This window comes from Macroventuria anomochaeta, assembly GCF_010093625.1.
Source record: "Macroventuria anomochaeta strain CBS 525.71 unplaced genomic scaffold BU25scaffold_44, whole genome shotgun sequence".
Lineage (NCBI taxonomy): Eukaryota > Fungi > Ascomycota > Dothideomycetes > Pleosporales > Didymellaceae > Macroventuria > Macroventuria anomochaeta.
In genome coordinates, this window is record NW_022985405.1 from 1 (window position 1) to 18344 (window position 18344).

The 18344-nt window shown below is 51.2% G+C and overlaps 8 protein-coding genes across 8 annotated transcripts; 3 read left to right on the forward strand and 5 right to left on the reverse strand.

The window, feature by feature from the left end:
- Positions 1–1526: 1526 nt before the first annotated feature.
- BU25DRAFT_425616 (uncharacterized protein) lies at positions 1527–1988 on the reverse strand (the record flags this gene model as incomplete). Its single annotated transcript, XM_033708360.1, has 1 exon — positions 1527–1988. One exon carries the CDS (start codon positions 1986–1988, stop codon positions 1527–1529), a length of 462 nt encoding a protein of 153 aa, XP_033556632.1.
- A 1433-nt stretch (positions 1989–3421) lies between these two features.
- On the reverse strand, positions 3422–4126 carry BU25DRAFT_425617 (uncharacterized protein; the record flags this gene model as incomplete). Its single annotated transcript, XM_033708361.1, has 1 exon — positions 3422–4126. The coding sequence occupies one exon, from the start codon at positions 4124–4126 to the stop codon at positions 3422–3424; it is 705 nt and encodes a 234-aa protein (XP_033556633.1).
- A 620-nt stretch (positions 4127–4746) lies between these two features.
- BU25DRAFT_402421 (uncharacterized protein) lies at positions 4747–5394 on the reverse strand. Its single transcript, XM_033705043.1, has 2 exons — positions 4956–5394; positions 4747–4902 (listed from the first exon to the last, which is right to left on the reverse strand). Exon 1 carries the CDS (start codon positions 5182–5184, stop codon positions 4960–4962), a length of 225 nt encoding a protein of 74 aa, XP_033556634.1. The 5' UTR covers positions 5185–5394; the 3' UTR covers positions 4747–4902; positions 4956–4959.
- Positions 5395–7840: 2446 nt separating this feature from the next.
- On the forward strand, positions 7841–8624 carry BU25DRAFT_208786 (Isochorismatase hydrolase). The gene is made up of 2 exons (XM_033701175.1): positions 7841–8234; positions 8285–8624. Exons 1-2 carry the CDS (start codon positions 7956–7958, stop codon positions 8579–8581), a joined length of 576 nt encoding a protein of 191 aa, XP_033556635.1. The 5' UTR covers positions 7841–7955; the 3' UTR covers positions 8582–8624.
- Positions 8625–9683: 1059 nt separating this feature from the next.
- BU25DRAFT_352249 (uncharacterized protein) lies at positions 9684–10682 on the forward strand (the record flags this gene model as incomplete). Its single annotated transcript, XM_033703400.1, has 1 exon — positions 9684–10682. One exon carries the CDS (start codon positions 9684–9686, stop codon positions 10680–10682), a length of 999 nt encoding a protein of 332 aa, XP_033556636.1.
- A 511-nt stretch (positions 10683–11193) lies between these two features.
- On the reverse strand, positions 11194–12781 carry BU25DRAFT_462777 (uncharacterized protein; the record flags this gene model as incomplete). The annotated part of the gene is made up of 3 exons (XM_033710544.1): positions 11194–11513; positions 11626–11738; positions 12666–12781. The coding sequence occupies 3 exons, from the start codon at positions 12779–12781 to the stop codon at positions 11194–11196; spliced, it is 549 nt and encodes a 182-aa protein (XP_033556637.1).
- A 1413-nt stretch (positions 12782–14194) lies between these two features.
- Positions 14195–14568, forward strand: BU25DRAFT_462778 (uncharacterized protein; the record flags this gene model as incomplete). The annotated part of the gene is made up of 2 exons (XM_033710545.1): positions 14195–14258; positions 14375–14568. The coding sequence occupies 2 exons, from the start codon at positions 14195–14197 to the stop codon at positions 14566–14568; spliced, it is 258 nt and encodes an 85-aa protein (XP_033556638.1).
- Positions 14569–15162: 594 nt separating this feature from the next.
- On the reverse strand, positions 15163–17517 carry BU25DRAFT_402429 (uncharacterized protein; the record flags this gene model as incomplete). The annotated part of the gene is made up of 3 exons (XM_033705044.1): positions 15163–16377; positions 16426–17152; positions 17405–17517. 3 exons carry the CDS (start codon positions 17515–17517, stop codon positions 15163–15165), a joined length of 2055 nt encoding a protein of 684 aa, XP_033556639.1.
- Between the last annotated feature and the right edge of the window lie 827 nt (positions 17518–18344).

The following is an 18344-nucleotide window of genomic DNA, read 5'->3' on the forward strand; positions in this document are numbered from 1 at the left end:
AGATATCAACACAGCGCAGTTTTCCATCGACCCGATAGTCCTATGTTATTGTTTACCATAGCTATCAGTATTATACAGTGGCAGTTGCCGCTACAAGTGTGAGTGTCATAAGGGTACCGTACTAGCAGCGGGGAAAGCCAAAGGGCTCAGGGCCGCGTGAAGAAGACATGGCCAGGGTGCGGAAACGGTATAAAACACCGACAACCACTTCCCGAGGTAGTACTGAACGGTACGATGCTAGAATCTGAAGACGACGGCGCTGAGTGTAGTTACGGGGTTTGACTGGTGTACCAAGCACTTTTAAGCTGCAGACAACTTACCGAGACGACGTCCAAGCTTGCCCATGATGCTTATCGTAGCCAGCAAGCTCTTGCGTCCTTGAACACCCGGTAAATCTCTTCTGTCTCTACTATGTTCTCTACGCTAAAGTCAAACTACGCCAAGGAGGTAGCGAGCGCAGTGGTACCTAACACGGTCGTGTATGGTAGGATTTCGCTCGCAGGAATGGCAGAGGTCGTACAAGACATGGGCAGGTTGGTGAGGTCGAGCTGCTCCCGCTCGGTAGCAACGAGACTCAAGAAGGCAAAGATGAGGGCGGACTTGGTGGTTGAGCCGTCTTCGTTGACGTCTAGGATCGAGAGGAATGTGAAGAGCGACTCGGTGTCGAGCATGGTGCGGCCGAGGTCAGCTGTTCAGTCCGGGCATGGTGTGAGCACAGACGGCTCAGAGGCCACGGTGGAAGTGTTGTCTGTGGAGAAATTTTTGCGGAAGATTGTTCAGAGCGACCATCTTGGGGTGATGAAACTTCTGACGGCTCAGCAAGTGGCATTGTGGCAAGACATATAAACTGATCGAAGTTCGACGAGGTAATGTTCGTCATCTTGAAGCGGAGAGCAACGAACGACGGGTCAGAACAAGCCAGTCCCGACCACCCGCAGCCTTCATAGGCATGGTGCTGCTCGCTGGTAGCGTGGGCGCTGGAGGCAGAGTCAGAGTCATCCACTTCTGCCCATCACCATACTCAACCGAGGAAGCAGTGAGCTCGCCCCACTTCAAGTACCTGACCTCATCATCGGGGGGTGTTGCAGGGAACTGGCTACCGAGCAGCTCGCGTGGAGTGTGAGCGACCGACTCCGCACACTCGCTGAACGACACGTCTGCATTGCTGCTGGAACCTTCAGACAGAAGAGACACAGTCTCATCGCTGTAATCAGACAAAGCGAGCAGATGCTTATCAGGAGAGGCGTTTTACTCATCGTCAGAGTCCTGCTCATCGGCCAGATTCACGTTGTAGTAGCCACCAGCAAGGTACTCGAAGTCGTTCTAGGGCGCCACCTCAACTTGACCCATTTTTCCATAGGTGATGGCCTTGCCAACCTCAGCAGTCTCCGAAGGTGCGACGTCAAGATGAACGATTTCGTCCTCATCGGTCTGTAGATCAATCGCAAGGTCCTCAGGGGACAAATCAAGGCCGTCCAGGTTCGCAACAGCTGCAGCATAGTCACACTGCGCATCAGTGTTGTAGACTACAACAGCGGTTGCACGACAAAGGCGAAAAGCTTTGAAGTGAGAGTGTCCGTCGCTCGATCAAGAGCAGCTGCGTAGATGTTGGGGTAGGACGTTGCAAGAAACTCCACATCATCGACAGTGTTGATAGAAGAAGATAGTGACTCGGAGGAATGGCTGTTATGTGCTTCCTCCGTATCCTCCAAATCAGCGACAGAGGTCTCGTTCATCGATAAGTTGGAGACGGCGCCGGTCTGTGAATTAAAATTCCCAGCTGAAGTCTGTGAGGTGACCGACAAGTCCTTGGCGTTCACTGGTTCGACAAACTTCACCGCATACGCTGGGAGCTCGGACAACTTTGGTGTCTCCAAAACAGACGTGGAGCTGGTTGCGAACGAGAAGACAGGGTCGAAGGCCTTGATAGATGCTAATGCAGGGGTCGATGAGGTATTGGTTAGCGAGGGGCATTCTGGATAACCCATGTGCCTTAAGCTCCAGGGCAGATGTTGGCGAAGTCTGTGGTGTCTCAAACGTAAAGTTCCCATTGAACCCGTCCAAAGTCTGAAGTGACGACTCAGACCCCGTAGGTGACCATGGAGAAGCCAGCTCGGGCAGCTTCAAATATTCTGGTGGGAACTCGTGACCATGTGGTAAGCAGTCGACCCCAACGTCTCAACAGTCTCATCTTGAATTGGTACCACAGGCGTGGATGGGATTTTGGGACATCGGCCGATGTAGGCTTGTTTTCAACTTTAAGCGGCGCGGCTAGAAGGAGCGCCTTCTTGCACGCAAGCGCCTTTTTGACGTTGCGAGCTTCAGTGATGATTATTGAAAGTCAAGTTGGGTGTATGTATTCTTGTGGTTATCAGACGTCGAGGGACGCAGCTAAGTAGGTAAACAGACTAGCCCAATTGGGTAATAGGCACCCGTGGAAACCACCATCCAACAATGATGCCGTTGTCGAATTTCGTACCAGGAAGCTTGCAGATGTTTGGGTTCGTCTCTGCAATTGGAGTAAGGATAAGCTACAACCAATTGATCACAATGTACATACCCCGTAGAGTGTTGGTGACGGCAACCTTGCGTAATGGCAACTTGCGCACTGGGGTAGCAAACTTGGAGGCGATTCCAGGCGCTGACGGAGACTTGGCAGTGGCGAGGCGGTCAGCGAAGACTGAGCGTCGTGGGCTGTTTTGGACTTACATTGCGTGACCTTCATCTCAGCTTCTTGCTTCGACTTCTTGTTCTGCGCCTTGCGGATCTGGTCGACCCTAAGGATGGCCTGCTGGCGGAGGTACTTTTTGTGGGGCGTCCGCAGAGTTCAGTGCTGATTGTATCAGAATTGCGCCATGCCCCGTGCATGGCATCGCATAAGTGAAGTGCCACAGTACGTGATAGTGGTGTAGGGATATAGGTCGCCTTCACCCGAAACACGCTGATGCCAAAGATGATCACCATGCCGTTCACAGATGTAGGGAGACTCAAAAATGGCATAAGAGATTATGCAAGGTCGGGTGAATGAGAAAGAAAATGTCTAGGAACTACTTTTGAAATAACCTTCAGGCTGCCGAAAAGGTCAACTCGATTTCGCATTGAGCGCTTGTTGAACACACGGCACACGCATACAGCTTGCGAAGAGCTAACACTTCAAGGATACGAATATATCCTCTAATGACTTTGATCCGCCGATGCAGCCCGTCATACAAGAACTTCTGTGTCATCGGAGATGAGCTCTGGTTGCAAGTGAAGGAAATAGGAGATGTTTAAAACGCTGGATCTGGGAACTTGGCCCACCAGTCCACGAAGATTGTTATTCCGGCATGCAACAAGGCTTTGCGCAGACTGAGATGGATGGAAAAGTTCGAAGCTGGGAGCACAACCTGGAATCATCGGTTGCGATAGGCATCTAGCGCTCTCAGTCTCTCAAAGGGTCGCTGAATGGATGGCGCATCTGAGTTCGTGACCTAGTCGCGGGATCGCGAGATGTACCATCTGTAGGCGTTTGCGTAGCCCCTGCTGCTACACGGTTGAAGTGGTTGACTAGTACAACTACTGAAGCCTGCGGTTCTGTTGCGTCGAGGTCTTCGCGGACAGCCCATGCAGGGATCGGAATTTGACGGATGGGGACTCTGCGTGCCGTTAACCAGGGCATAGAAGCTTGGGAATTAAATCTACGCCTGGAAGCCGAGGGTGTCGTTGGCGCATGCGATGTCAGTCCAGTCCAGTCTTGCAGGTCTGACGGAGAGGAGGCCATTGCGGCGACTGCATTCAGTCCTCTAGTCGTTGGTCTGTCGGAGCTTTCGAATGGAGGATGCGGATACCACAATTCCTCGCGACAGTAAGGGCAGGTGGTCTTGCCTCTCAAAGACCATTTTCTCAGACATGCTCGGCAGAAGTGTCGATGGCCGCACGACAGACGTATGCGAGACCTGTTCAGACCCCGGGTGAAGACGCGGAAACAGATCGCACACTCGTCCGAGAGATTGGGATTTGAGCTGTTGAGGTAGGGAGCGTCGTGGATTAGGGTCTCAAGCCATTCTGAACGCGATGGCAGACTGTTTGATCTTATTACCCTTCGCTGTGCCCCGATGAGCCAGCTCATGAACGATAGCTGAGGCATTTGGCCAGATCAACGCTCCTGGAGTAGTTGGAGGATGTACCTGATGCAAAGGCGCGCGGTATGAGTAAGTAGAAAGGACTTGTCGACGGCAAGGAAAGTGGCGTGTGCATGACAATAATACCGAGCCTCCCGCCTAGAGTTTTTGTGTGTTGAGCGGTGTCATTCCCTGGGCCGCATCGCGAGTGAGCCATGGTCGATGTACAGCCAGTGGACCCTTATGGAACAGGTAAAAACAAGCCCAACAAAACCTGAATGACTTCTGAGGGAATCCAACAACGACTTGCTCTGTAGTGTACACTCAGAGCATACTTTACCGTCATAATTGCGTGCCTCACCTCTTACTTCGTGTCAAGAGACACTGCAATACAAAATAGCATCGTGTAGCGGACTGTATCGTCGCTCCGGGAGCTCGCGAACCGTGAGCGACTGCCATTGATAGAATCGTTTGCACAATATTGTTATCAGAATTCTGCGACTTAAGGAGTTGTAGGATGCGGACGACAGATGAGCTGAGGTTTGTGGAAAGTGTGTTGATGGGAAGATGGAGTCGTGTCGTGCCTTCTTTGTCGCCCGTAGGTGCGTGTAGCTCATCACTCAAAACCATGATTAAAGAATTCGATAACGTTCATTCGATTTGAGCGCAACTTGCGCTTTGAGATATCATACAATATAGTCTGTTGATTCAAGATGCAAACCATATCGCTATGCCGGTCGAGGTCAGTCAAAGTCACCGCCATTCAGCGCCTGTACGCCCCTAATTGCTTTACAAACATCGACTAGACACTCATCAGCACATGAACCGTTGTAAACATACACAAACTCAACTCACAGTACTACAAGTATGTCCTGCCGCCGGGTGCCGCTTCCCTCATTTCTCGCAGTTGCCTGCCGTGTTCTCGAATCACTGTCGAGCTGGCCTTCTCGACTTCACCTCTGCGCAAAGCATACGAGTACCATGTCTTGAAGCAGTCTTTTTGAGCTGATGTGGGATACCGTACGCCCTTTGCGCGATGTGCTTGAAGCACCATCGACTCGAGTGATCTTGTGGCAGAAGGCATCGTGTGAGGCAAGCGGTTGTGGATGGTGAGTCCTTTTCGAACTTGTGCAAGAGACTTGAAAGGTCTCGAAAGTCGATACAGTTGCCGGCTGTGACGGCAGGTTTGTATGACTTGATCCAGATAGTAGTCGCGGTGTATAGTCAATCACATGCTCAGTGGTCGACGTGATAATCTTGAACCCTGAGTTGAGCTTCTAGCTTGGAAAGATTGGGAATATGGTAATTTGAAAAGAAGGGGTAGAGAAGGCTTCTTAAGCTGAAGCGCACCGCTGGCGTTCTTTCCCTCTTCTCGGGTCTCCAAGGCGTCTCCGCATCTGTATCACAACTCCCTGCAGACTTCACCAACACAACTGGATGCAACGACCAGCCACCATGTCGTCTGGTGTCCGCTCATCTTTCGGTCTGTCTCTTGCCTATCTCCTACTGGCCGGATGCTGCGACTGCCTTCTCCCGAGATCTGTCTTATCGCTCCCGCGGCTGCGCTCTCACATCATCGCGTCGCGGCTCCGCGCAGCAGATTGTGTGAATTACTTGCCGCGGGAAGCTGCCGCGGGAGCTGATGTATGAACCCGAACCATACAATTCGCTTGCGCTTACAGCAGGTACTCGCTGATTGGCTGCTTGGTATATCCCCTCAATCACGGCTGCAGTTGTGTATGGACCCGCAAATAGGGATGTGGAGTGTTGTATGCGGTCATGCGCACCTCGATAACGGCGATCGCGTTTAGCCGGGTAAGTCAACCTCTTGTGATCTTACGATAGCAGGCGGTTTCAGCCCTGAGCCTGGCATCACGATCAAAGCTAGATTCGCAGGAGTTCGAGGAGCACTCGGTTTGGTGATGAGCTTCCATTGTACGAGTGGACTCGATACTACGTATGCATTCTGGCGTCCTCTTTGTTGATTTTTTGTTTCTGTAATTATAACGTAGATCTCGACGACAACTTCGACGGTGCCATCTTTCAATAGTTCTCTAAAGCCCTTATCTATCTCGCATCTAACATACTCACTCGACAACATATCGAGCCTAGGTGACTTGCCACTCATCACACCACATGTTTGCATCCGTCATCGGATACACACCGCCCTTCAAGATGTACGTCTCGACCTCTCTCTACACAACGAACGGCACTTCGATCTCGAAACACTTCGAACAAGGCAGATCGTGGTGATCGTGGGGTCTCTGCGCGCTCAACTTATGCTTAGCCGCTATATGCAGGTAATCGTCTTCACCTAGATCCAGGATCATACTCAGTCGTTTCGAGTTTGTTGAAAGAACGTGCAGACGCTGCGACAACTTTGTTTGCCATTGTGCTGCAAAGACGGTCTTGGAACCGTCCGCAATGGTCCGAATGTTGATGCGTCGGTATGGTAACCCGTACGTCTTCGAAGACGAGTGTTTTAACCTGTTTAGAACTGCTCGCCAACACTGTTAGGCACCTTATTCAAGGCTACGAGCGCAAGCCGGATCAGGCTCGAAGGATGAAACGGGACTACCGCTCTGCGATACAGACTTGCTTGTGAGTTCTCGCAGTGGCCGACTTTGCGACATGTAAGTCGCAAGGCTCCAATGTCTTTGAGATCAGCGGTGCTCTCCAGGATAATAGTGATGACTTCTGCCGGGAGTCGAAAAGATGGCGGAGCGTCGTTAACTGAGTCGGCAGAAGCAAAGGTTTTCTCGTCGGAGGCCTTCTTTGTGTTAGTTGCACGTTAGGGCCTCAGGATCGAGTTCATACTTATAGCCTTGTCCATAGTTGACGCGAATGGCAGAGCTTTCTTGCCAATCACACAGGAGTTTGATGGCTTATTTATCTTTTACTCTAGGCTTCCAGGCGTAAAGCTTCAATTACCCGCTGCGTGCGTTGTTGTAAGTTGTTGTGTGAACAAGGCCTTTGTTCGTGAATGCAACGGAGCTGCAGGAAGCGTGCCAAATTTTGGACTTGTAAGCTCCTGCCTGTGTAGATTCTTGGTTGGGGGTTTTCTTTTGGACTATCATTATCGTTTTTGTAGCTTGACCACCCTTAGTAAGATTCGTGTTGCCAAAGGATAGACCCAATTTGGTGGTAGTCTCGTACCATGGTCCCCCACACCACATCCCAGAATGTGAACATCGGAAACATTTCGCTGTGAGTCTCATAACGTAGAGTTCGGGCAGGCCAAAGAGATCATATAAAGGTCAAAACAATGCAGAGAAAAAGATGCCCGCACCGGAGCGAAAACGACGGGGGCCAGCCTTCTAGGATTAATAGAGGATTAAACCCAATCAGAAGCCTGCTACGTCATTTCGAAAACGGTTAGAGGATTTTGCAGACTGGGAAAATTACGAATTAAGGATGGCGTGGCTGGAAGCTGGAAACAATGGTGATCAGAGCCCCGCTAGCTTACCCCGGCCTAGCGCAATTGTGCAGGGAAGCGACTTTCAGGGTCTCCCGAAATCTTATCTCTTCGAGTACAAGCATTTCGATCCTTCTGTTCTTGGCTTTTGCATCTTCTGCTTCTCGAAAACTTCAACTTTCTTTGCGTTCGAATACACTCGTCCCTGAGGCTCTTTCTGGTGCTACAGCTACTGCTCAGCCTAGACTCCATTGGCCCGAGAGGCACGTCAGTCTTCAGGATGTGGGCCGAGCGGGGTACACTTTCGGGGGCAACTCCTGGACCTTCGAGCAAGGCTCATCAACATCACAGCACCTTGAAACTTCGCACCTATCTCTCTTTTCGAACCACAAATTCCGACTCTTCACAATAGCTCAGAACTTTCGAAAAACACAATCATAATGGTCGCCTCTTTCCGTGATCTCCTCGGCATTCGCCCTGGTACAGCCTCCACCTCAGACTCTGCTCTAATCATCATCGATGCTCAGAATGAGTACGCAAAGGGACTGCTGAAGGTCACCAACGCTGAGTCGAGTGGGAAAGCTATCGCCAGCCTGCTTGCGAAGTACCGTGCTGCGAACGGCAAGATCATTCACATCATGCACCAGGCCCCTGAGGGTGCACCAATTTTTACCCCAGGTACTGAGCTGGCAGACGAGTTCAGCGATGTCGCTGCCAAAGTGGGATCCCATACACTTCGTTGTTCGTAAAAAGACTGATCGAAGTGTAGAACGGCGAGGAGACGATCTGGAAGCAGTTCCCTGGCTCTTTCGAGCAGACGTCGCTGCACGACACCCTTCAGTCGTGGGGTGTCAAGAAGGTCGCTCTGACCGGCTACATGGCCCATGTCTGCGTTTCAACCACTGCACGTGAGGCCATGCAGAAGGCTTATGAGGTTATTCTTGTCGAAGATGCCATTGGGGACCGCGACATCCCGGGGGTGAAGGGTGAGGAGCTTACGAGGGTTGCTCTGGCCGAACTGGCAGATGTCTTCGGCACCATCGTCCAGAGCTCGGACATAAGGTGAAGCAACTTACGGCAGGATATTTCCGCGCCGATGTTGGTATAATGCGAGATAGTAATTTTACCTCATATGGTGCTTTGACAATGGCCTCATTTACTGCTGAATAGATATCTGTAAAACGAGGCTGGCGGTCTGGAAGGGAGACCCATCTTTGATGACAAAGTCATGCACAGAATACTGGACTGGCCCCTAAGGCCACTGCGACGCGAGAGATTGCATGACCGCACAGAGCGCACGTGATGGATGTGATGCGGTGTGGTCGTGGTCGATGAAGGTTGGTGGACCCTTGGAACTGAAGGTGTGGATTTGAACGATCGGCGAAGCCTCGGTTGAATCACTAGTGCGAGACTGCCAGCACACCAGCGGACGCACCCCAACGTCCTCACTCCTCTGTCTCATCTCCAACATCACATGGCTATCGTCAGGATCGTCCACCAACCAGGAATGGCCGAAGACATGAAGCTTTGTAATCACTTCTTGACAATGCAAACCTAGTTCACTCTTACCGAGGGCTCTGCTTTCCCACTCGTATCCACGTATCAGGCGCACCGCGGAGTTGCCTTACTCGCACGCTCAATGGGGACTGACATGGCTACTTCAGAGACCCTAGGATGAGGCTGAAGTCAGCCTCGCATTCGTGTGCAGTTCTCCGTGCCATCACAAGTTGTGAATCTGGTATTTGCTGACAGGTTTCCGCGGCTTTGTCTCAGCATGAGCACATCAACGTCATAATCTGAACGCGATGGTCTCGCCTTCTCAGCGTTTGTGGCAGTATCGTTGCAGTGGCTGTGACAACAAATCGACAGCACCACAAACGCAAGGCGATGGTGCACATGAGCCTCGTCTGCCACGATGCACAGCGCAGAAAGCAATGTCGATATGAAAGTCACAATGTGCACGTCCATGGAGGTCGACAACAATCCCCCAACAAACTCACAACATTCGCGAGTGAACACCCGTGTTGCTCCAGCTCCTTTGTCACTTCACATTCCCGCAAACATTCACCAGCTGTCTTTCACACACCGCGGCCATGCATCCTGTACGAAGGCCTTGCCAGCCTCTTATCGCGCATGCTGCGTCGCAACGCACACCCACATCCACACCCATGGAAGCCTTCATCAAGACGCAGCTTCGTCCAGTTGACCAATGCGTGGTATGCACCGAGCCATTCAGTGCGACTCATCAACCAGTCGCTCTAGACTGCAAGCACATCTTCGGCCACAAATGCATATCAAGATGGGTTCAAGACGGCCGAGGTAACAACGCAAGCTGTCCGGTCTGTAGACATGTTCTGGTAGCGAGGAAGAACCCACAACCGGCTTTCGATGCACCGTCAATATGGAAGAGACTGTGCGAACTGCCTCTAGAGCGCCTGCATGCTTTCATGGAGAAGCTTTGGATCGGCATACGAGACCTCTGGAAGCGAAAGCCCGACAGCAAGTTTACGATCAGCGAACTTCTGGAGAAAGCCATCTTCCCTGCCCTCATCGAGACTGGGGCACAAGCTTGGAGTGGGTCACACGACGCGTTCACCGACGCATACAACCTCATCGCGGCCTCATGGGACTCATTGGGTCGCCCAGATCGGGCAGAAGGTCTGGCGGTCCCACTTGTTCGCCTCGCTCGTTTGGTATCTAGCACAGCAACCACGTTGCCATTGTACCTTACGGATCTGTCACGAACGACACGACTGATCTGGAAGGCGAACGCCTGCCTTGGCCTTACGGAAGAGAACATCAGCTGGGAATCTATCATGGATGTCTCGAAACTGGAGTCAGATCGACACTTTCCGTTGCTACATCTCTATACTGTGCTCATATCGCAGAGCATTGCGCACAAGTCTGGACCACAACAACCACTACCGACAAGACGCTACGAGATTATGAATCTTGTGGTCGAGAGGTGCTGCACGAAAATCGGCAGGTCTAGTTACACGGGTAAACCTTCAAACGACTTCAAGGACACCCTCGTTTTCGTGTTCCAGGAGCTCTGGAGGTATCAGCACGAACAGGCGCGGCTTAGCTTGAGGGGTCATGCAGGCGAGGAGACGATTGTTAGAGGCATATGGGCTATTGCCGGGTGGCCGGTCAAGAGGGATCGTTGATGATGGTCAACCAGCTTTCTCCCCAGCATCACTAGCCTCACTATATGATATGAAAACGGGTCGGGAGGGGGGGGGGGGGCGACTTCCAATCAATGTATATAAAAATTTGTCTCAATTCTCGCTATCATCGTAGCAATGAATTCTCTATACGACCCTCCACCGGCTTTGTCAAACAAAGCCCTTGAGGTGTTCAAAGCTTCCACCTCCATTCTGGGTGCCTCCACTCCAAATCCTGCACCTCCTGCTGTGACAACCCCGCAACCCCTTCTCTCACCGCCATGTCCCTCCCATCCCTCCTCTCATTGTCGTACTTCATCCAGAGCAACGTCGCAACCGAAAGAGTAGTTCACGAAACAGCACAAGCCAACTTGATACTATTACTGATAGGATACCTTGGCGCGTCGCCAGGCAAGAACGTCCACGTAGCGATCAATCCGCCAACGTAGCCAAACATAGCGTTTGTACCGATTGCAATGTTGCGTGACAAGTCAGAGATCACGTTTGCGCTGACTTACGCGTTGCACATAGCGCCTAGGGTGAAGGCTGCGCTTGCACAGAGGAAGACGGCTACGTAGCGGATATTTGCGTTTAGGGTGGCGAGGAAGATAGAGTAGCCAACGATAATACTCGGCCCGCTTATGGAGATGAAGATCTGCCCATGGTTGTATCGCCAGCTGAGTGTTAGGATGACGAGGATGAAGAAGGCGCCTACGATGTAGGGTGGTAAGGTGGGTATTTGTTGCCGGACCGTTGTGCGGCCGGGGATTGTACAGATAATTGTTGGTAGGAAGAAGGAGCTACCGGAGACGGTGATGTTATTAAGAAGGAAGACTAGGGAGGTGGAAAGCGGGGTTGGGTTGGCGAAACCTCGCTCCGACTTGTTGGCATCGATCTTGTCAAGAAGAGCAGACTGGGGCAGGCGCTCCGATTTGACGTGGTGTACTGCGTTGCTTCTTCTCCTCGCTGAGCCAGCGGGCAATCTCAGGACAATCTATCAAGGTGATGAAGGCGACCAGTGCAATGCCAATTGTCAAGATGCCCTTGATAGCAAAAACCCTGGGACATGTCAGCAATCGCAAAGCTCTCGAATCACGAACCACATACACCTATCAGCCGTGCAGTGAGCCGAAGTGAGACAGCTTCAGGATCCCTGATGCTAAGAGACCACCAAAGGCACCAGATAGCGGAACTGAAGCTGTCAGCGATGCATGCGATACTTCTGATGTTATAACATACCCATAAGCATCCACAGTCCAAAACGAAAAGTTAGCTCGGCGCGACGGTACCTGCGGGAGAGATAGTACGTGCAACCAGGCATACCGTCAGCCTCAAAGATACCAAGCAGAAAGAGCACAGCACATGCTTGGGCGCGGGTATGTAAGAAGGCAGTGCCGAGAGAGCAGATCCCAAAGCCAAGGGTTGTTGCTGGTAGAAACCATCCTGGACCGATCACTTTGTTACAGATCGTTGCTGGGATTTCGAATATGATATACGAAATATAGAAGACGGAAAGGACGATTTGTAGTCATACTTTTGCGGTATCGGTTGGTCCGTACAGTGTCTGACTATACCCCTGATCGACCACCCTGGACTAGTGTGTTACAGATCAGGTATATATTCGTCTCCTCCTAGCTAGATAGGAATACAGCGCAGTATTCCATCGATCCGATAGTCCTACGTTATCGTTTACCGTAGCTATCAGTACTCTACAGCGGTCCACACTGCTACAGTCATGAGCCCGGAAGCCTGACGACTGGGAGTTATGGCTAGTTTTGATCAGGGGTATAGTCAGACACTGTACGGACCAACCGATACCGCAACAATACTCCTTCAGATGAAGGTCTTTCTCAAAGCCAACGAGGCGTGTGTTGCCTGGTAATTGGTCAGATATGCTGTCAAAATTGTTGTGTATATGGCATATTAACGTTGGTGCGATCAACGAAGCACAACATATAGACAAGAGTGACAGTAATGACAACGAACAGATCGATCTTGAGTCGCAGCTTTCTTTCAGCATTGCGTGCTGCGCCGGATATGTTGGCAACATTCTGCTCGACTTCGACCTTCGCGTTGTACTCCGTGGAGTCGTTGCGATCCATGGCGATTGCAATTCCGATGACCAACAAGCAACGTGGAGAAAAACACACTGGTGACGTTCAAAAGTCGTGAGATTCGCTGCTCTTTCATATGCAATCCCATCTCCTGCAATTGCTGCAAACCCGCTCGAACTGCAAGTCTACACTCAAAGGATGAGTTTACCCCGGAATCTCCACAACTTCTGAAGAATCTGGAGAAATGAGTGGTCGTTCCGGAGCTTGGCAATGTTGTGTGCATGATTCGTGATAGATACCCAATGAAGGGTGTCTTGATTCGCCAAATCATCTCTTGATTGACCAAAGTACATGCACGCAGCCAATTGTTGGTGGGCCCGTCGGAATGTTGCTCAGTTCCGTGCACGTGATCGGAACCATTACTACCTATTCTGCGCTTAACCCTTCACGCTCTGAGTCTTGGGCATACTGGAAGGGAATCATGTTTCAATTCAAAATCTGGGGAAGCGTGCTTGACTGTTCGGCACGTACTGGACAGGCAGTTCGCAGGTGCCGATAGGTAAATGTCAACCAGGAGAACTTGACCGTTCCAACTCACATGTAATCTTGACCTCGTCAGCGTTTCGACTCACAGCTGCATCTCCAGTCTCAGACTTTAATTCTCTGACATGCCACCCTCAGCTATCCCACCAGCTGAGATCGTCTACCCTTCGCCAGTGCAGGCACTCAAGGCGAAGAAGCAGTACGCCAGCGGCTACCCCAGCCTAGCATATGTCGGTGAATAAGTCGAGAACCCACCGACATTCTCAGATCCTTATGAAGAGCGCTCGGAACGCATTGGGCCTTTAAATCCTGGTTCCGTTTCTGATGTCCACTTTCTGTCTTGCATACACGCGCTTACTCAATGCCATTTCCGACCGACTAGAGGTAAGACACTGTATGCACCTCGCATTCGCTAACTGCGATCCCTGAGGATGAGCAGCTCGAGTGGGGCTAGCTTTACGAGTTGCTCGTTTAAATTCAGTCGCGGTGCAGGTCTGTGACGAAGTCGAACAATGCAGTCGATAGGAGGACATCGCTTGCTTCGGGATTTACTCAACCGTTCCGAGACCTCCACAATAGCAATTTCGGCGATGTCCCTTAGCAGTATCGACTCCAGGACCAGGAAAGAAGGTCGAGCGGTTTTTTATATACGTGATGCATAAGTCTATAGATTGTGGGTCAGTTTGGAAATTACAAATAGCCTGCGAAGGGCACAACATAACCTTCCTGTTAGCCACTGCCACGACCCAAGTCGATCCGCTGAGCAAAATCGCAAACGAGACGACCTTCCCGAACGAATAGGCCAGCAGTGTCACGAAGTACCTCACCGAGGCCGCCGACATAGCCACTGATCCGAGGCTATACCAGTACTTCACGAATCAATGCATCGTGCAGTAGAGGTATCCTCAGCTCTTCTCGATGCTATCCGGCTTCGTGGCACCCTTCAAAGCTTTCGACAACTTCTACTTCGTTGGCCACACCGGTATGTCGGCATGGGCATACGATACCGGCGACAGACTGATGGTAATTAAGGCCTTGAACAATCAGGCTGAGATCGACGCAGTCATGGTGCCGATGTTTGAGTAACTCGGTTCCAAGGCGAGGGCATCAAGGGCGTGATCATCACGCAGGAGCACCTCGACCATTATGGCGGCGCGGAGTACCCGCAAGACAGGTTCGGTGTAAAAGTGTACGGCCTAGCGCCCTTCTGGGATGACATGGCTTTGCTGCCGGCAAACGCCACGCATCCTGCGTCAGCGAAAGGCGAGACCCTTACGGATGGCCAGAAGTGACATTGGGTAACTTGATGATCACCACGGTCGCAACTTCTGGATACACACTCGGAACGATTTCTTTAGTCTTTCCGGTGTACGACAACGGTGAAGCGCATATTGCAGGCTTGTCGGGTGACACCGGAACACCGAACAACCAGACGCTGCGAGATATGAAAGTCGAGAGCCAGAACCGATTTGCCAGTGTCGCTACGCAGATGCGCGTTGATTTGCTCTTCTCGAATCATCAAGTGGCAGACCATGCGGTGCAGAATGCGAACATACTTGCGCATTCTGGTCCGGGGGTAGATAACCCCTTCGTCGAGAACGTCAATGGCAGTGCAAACACGAAGCTTCGTCGAGACGTTGACCAGTTCTTCGCAACGTCCTTTGCTGAAGATGTTGGGTGCCATATGTAGTCCTATTCAGACGATCGACGCAATTTCAGAGCTGCTCTTCTAGTCCCACTCTGAAGACCTCCAGGAACCCTTGTATGGTACCAAAATCCAAGAATACGATTGCTCAGCAAGCATAGCACACTCATCGAACGGCGTCGATCGTTCGTCTTATTCCTAGTTTCACAGTAACACATATAGAGAATACGCGCATGTTAGCTCATATAAGACCTTGGAAGTGCCGTGATATCTCTACAATCTCCCATACACTCAGACCCTGTTCACCAAAGTTCTCTGTCGATGGATCCGGTTGCATTGGCTGCGTGGTCGCTGCAGTGCCGAATGCGTCATATAGGTCGATGAGTTCGTCGCCGATGTTGAAGATGTCAGGCATTGACCCCAAGTCTGTGTCGAAGTTGACATCCCCTCCATTCCATGTGTTGGGCATCTCGGCCGTGGTCGGATCCAGCTGTAGCGGTTGCTGCACGCTAGTTGTGGCTGGAAGTTCGCCAACTTCTTTAGTTGTTGGATTGCTCGTTTGAGGTCCTGCTTCTCCGTGCAGACCTAACGACTTGACAACAGGCAGAAGACCTCGGATGCTCTTCCAGAGCCTACGACTAGCTGTACCGTGGCGCGAAAAGCCCTTGACCAACTCGACAGCCGATATGAAGGACTCTCTGCTCGCTTCAGCAAACATGCTTGGTGCGTGACACACCGCAAGCAATAAAACGGCGAGGGCACTGAGCAGGTAGTAGTGATACACACTCTGCTGACGGGCATAAATGTCGCTCGTTTCATTGAGATGCACCAACACCTGAATGCTGTCTTTCGCAATATCAACGACTAATTGTGCAGACTGCATATCCGCCTTGATGTTGTCTGGCGTAAGCACATGGTGTCGGTGGATCAATGTACGCATGTGGTTCCCACGAAGGTAGAGTAGTGTGCGCAGACGATGCAACAGCCGGGGCTGAGACTTCGGTGCAAGACCAAGGCGTGGATGCCTGAACTGTAGCTCCTGTGGTATGGATAGCAGCCAGTTGGAAGTTATGAAGTCAAGATAGTCCTCCGTTTCTTTGGGTATCGTCTGCAATGCAGACCCGTATGGGGGCAATGCCTCCCAGACTCTGGAGCACAGCTTGGCATATGCGACCATTCCCTTCAGGTAAGGGTATGCTTTCCCAGGTTCTGGCAGCTGGGTATCAATATCGCGATCGTTAAGGGCGAAGGACAAACTGGTGCCAAAACTCCATCGTCGATCTAGCTCGTACACGACCCAGAACACTTGTACCGCAAGCTCCCGCTCTTCGGTATCCTTGAAGTTGTCGAGAAGGCTCTGCTTGCGATGTAGACCCATCTCGAGAGCCTGACGACAAGCTCGGCCGATCGCGCGCCATGCAAATAGCTCTTCTTCGGTGTGGCAGAAGTAAAGACTCTGTGTCACGTTAGTTGTCGGTTATTACTGTGAGTGAGGTATCCTTACCAGCATGCCCATGATCTGAATGTCCTTGAGCTCTACCTCAGTTTCGCTGGAGATTCTGCCTACGTCCTGCTCAACTTCAAAGACCAGTCGGTCGGATAAACCGTTCTTGCCATGTATCTCATGAGTGATGGCCGTGGCAATTGCTAGCCCTAGTATATGCGTGTCTTTGCGCCCGAGTCTTTGTAATCTGATCGGTTGCTGAGGATGTCTAACAATCTCCATAATTTGTGGAGCATCTCTGATGAGGCCCTTTGTCTCGATGATGGGATGTACGCAAGCGACTTCTTCCTGGTAAATACCAAGAAGTCTGATGATTTCGTCGTTGGATATACCTTGTAACCCCTCGACTCCGGATCGAAGCAGATGCTGAGCCAATGCTGTTGTAGGCTCTGGCGTTGCATCTCGCGACGATACTGACGATGTGTGGCCTGCCGGATCTTGCACATTGGAAGGTATACCCATTCGATTGAGAGACGACTCAACAATGTTGAGACTGAATGCTGCACGTGTAGGCCCTGCAAATTGAGGTTGCCGGGGTGGACATGTGCGTTGACTTGTAGTGCTGGTATAGGTTGGGCTTGCTGTCTGTTGTGAGATCGGTGTAAGTTCAGCAGCTATAGTCGGTTGACTATCCCGCCTCTCTGCTAAGGCCGCCACAGTGCCCATGAGCGTGGTGAGCTGTTGTCGAAGGAAAGAAACATCATCTGTCAGTTGTTTGTAACTGGAACTAGAGGCTCGTCAACTCTGTCTGGCTTCCTGATGTGGTGGTACTCACTCTTCTATGTGATTCTTCTCTTTACTTTTGTCCTTCTCCTTTGCAGTTTGTATAGCTGTAGGAACAACGATGCATGCTACGTTCACGGTCGAACATCGCTGGCAATCGGCATTGTCATCGAGTCGGATGCATTTGACTTTGCATCGCTTACACTCGTTACTATATGGTCAATGTTGGCATGTAGCGATTCTTTGAGATACTTACCAAGCTGCAGATGTATATTTCGCGCGCTTTGAACGAGAAGTTTCAGGCGCGTCCTGCGCAGGCCTCTTTTGCGACGAGTTTGACACAGCATTGCTGTTTCCATTGGTGTCCATGTTTTGTCAAATTGCCAAACAATCTCCGCCAGCGAAAGATGGGCGTAGGAACGATGGTCGTTGCGTCCACGCGCGACGCGTGGGTATGGGGTTGATAAGCGGCTTTGGATTGGTCGGCACGAATTCGGCAAAGTGCGGGCTAATTCCAGCGCCGTGACCATTCGTTCCGCGGCACTCCTCTCGCTTTGTCAAGAGATCTCAAGCATCGACACCCCATGGACCAGTATCATGGGTTAAGACGCTATTGATTGACTTTTTTGTCAACGACCCGGTCTACCGTCTCGACAACGCGGTAAATTCGGCGCACGAACAGCAGCTTCCACCAATATGTACTGCAACATAGCTGATTCATGTTGTGTCAAGATTGGACTTGGCCTAGCTCGACTCTCATTTTGACCTGAGACGGTTATTCTATATGAAGACATACAAACCTGCAGACCTCAGCCCCTGTTTTCGTAAAAACCAGCTCCAGCTTTCCTTAAGGCTTGCTTACTCATGCAGATGACAATGGCGTTACCTTTTCCGGATCCCATCCAGACGAATGTTTCAACGATCGTCAACAGTGTTACGGCTAGGGTCACGTGCCTCGGCTTTCACTGCGGCTGCGGGCACTATGACCATGTCGCACAAGCAACATGAAGATGTTTGCTGCTATGAAATAAGCGTCTTGACATTCACTCATGTCCTCTAGCGCCTTTCGAACATATAGACAGCGGCTCCGCTCTGTGCACAATTTTTGTCACTTGATATACCGTCAACTTCAACCACACACTTCCACGACATCCGATCGGTACCAGTTCAAGCGATCGAAGAATCTTGCATTCCTC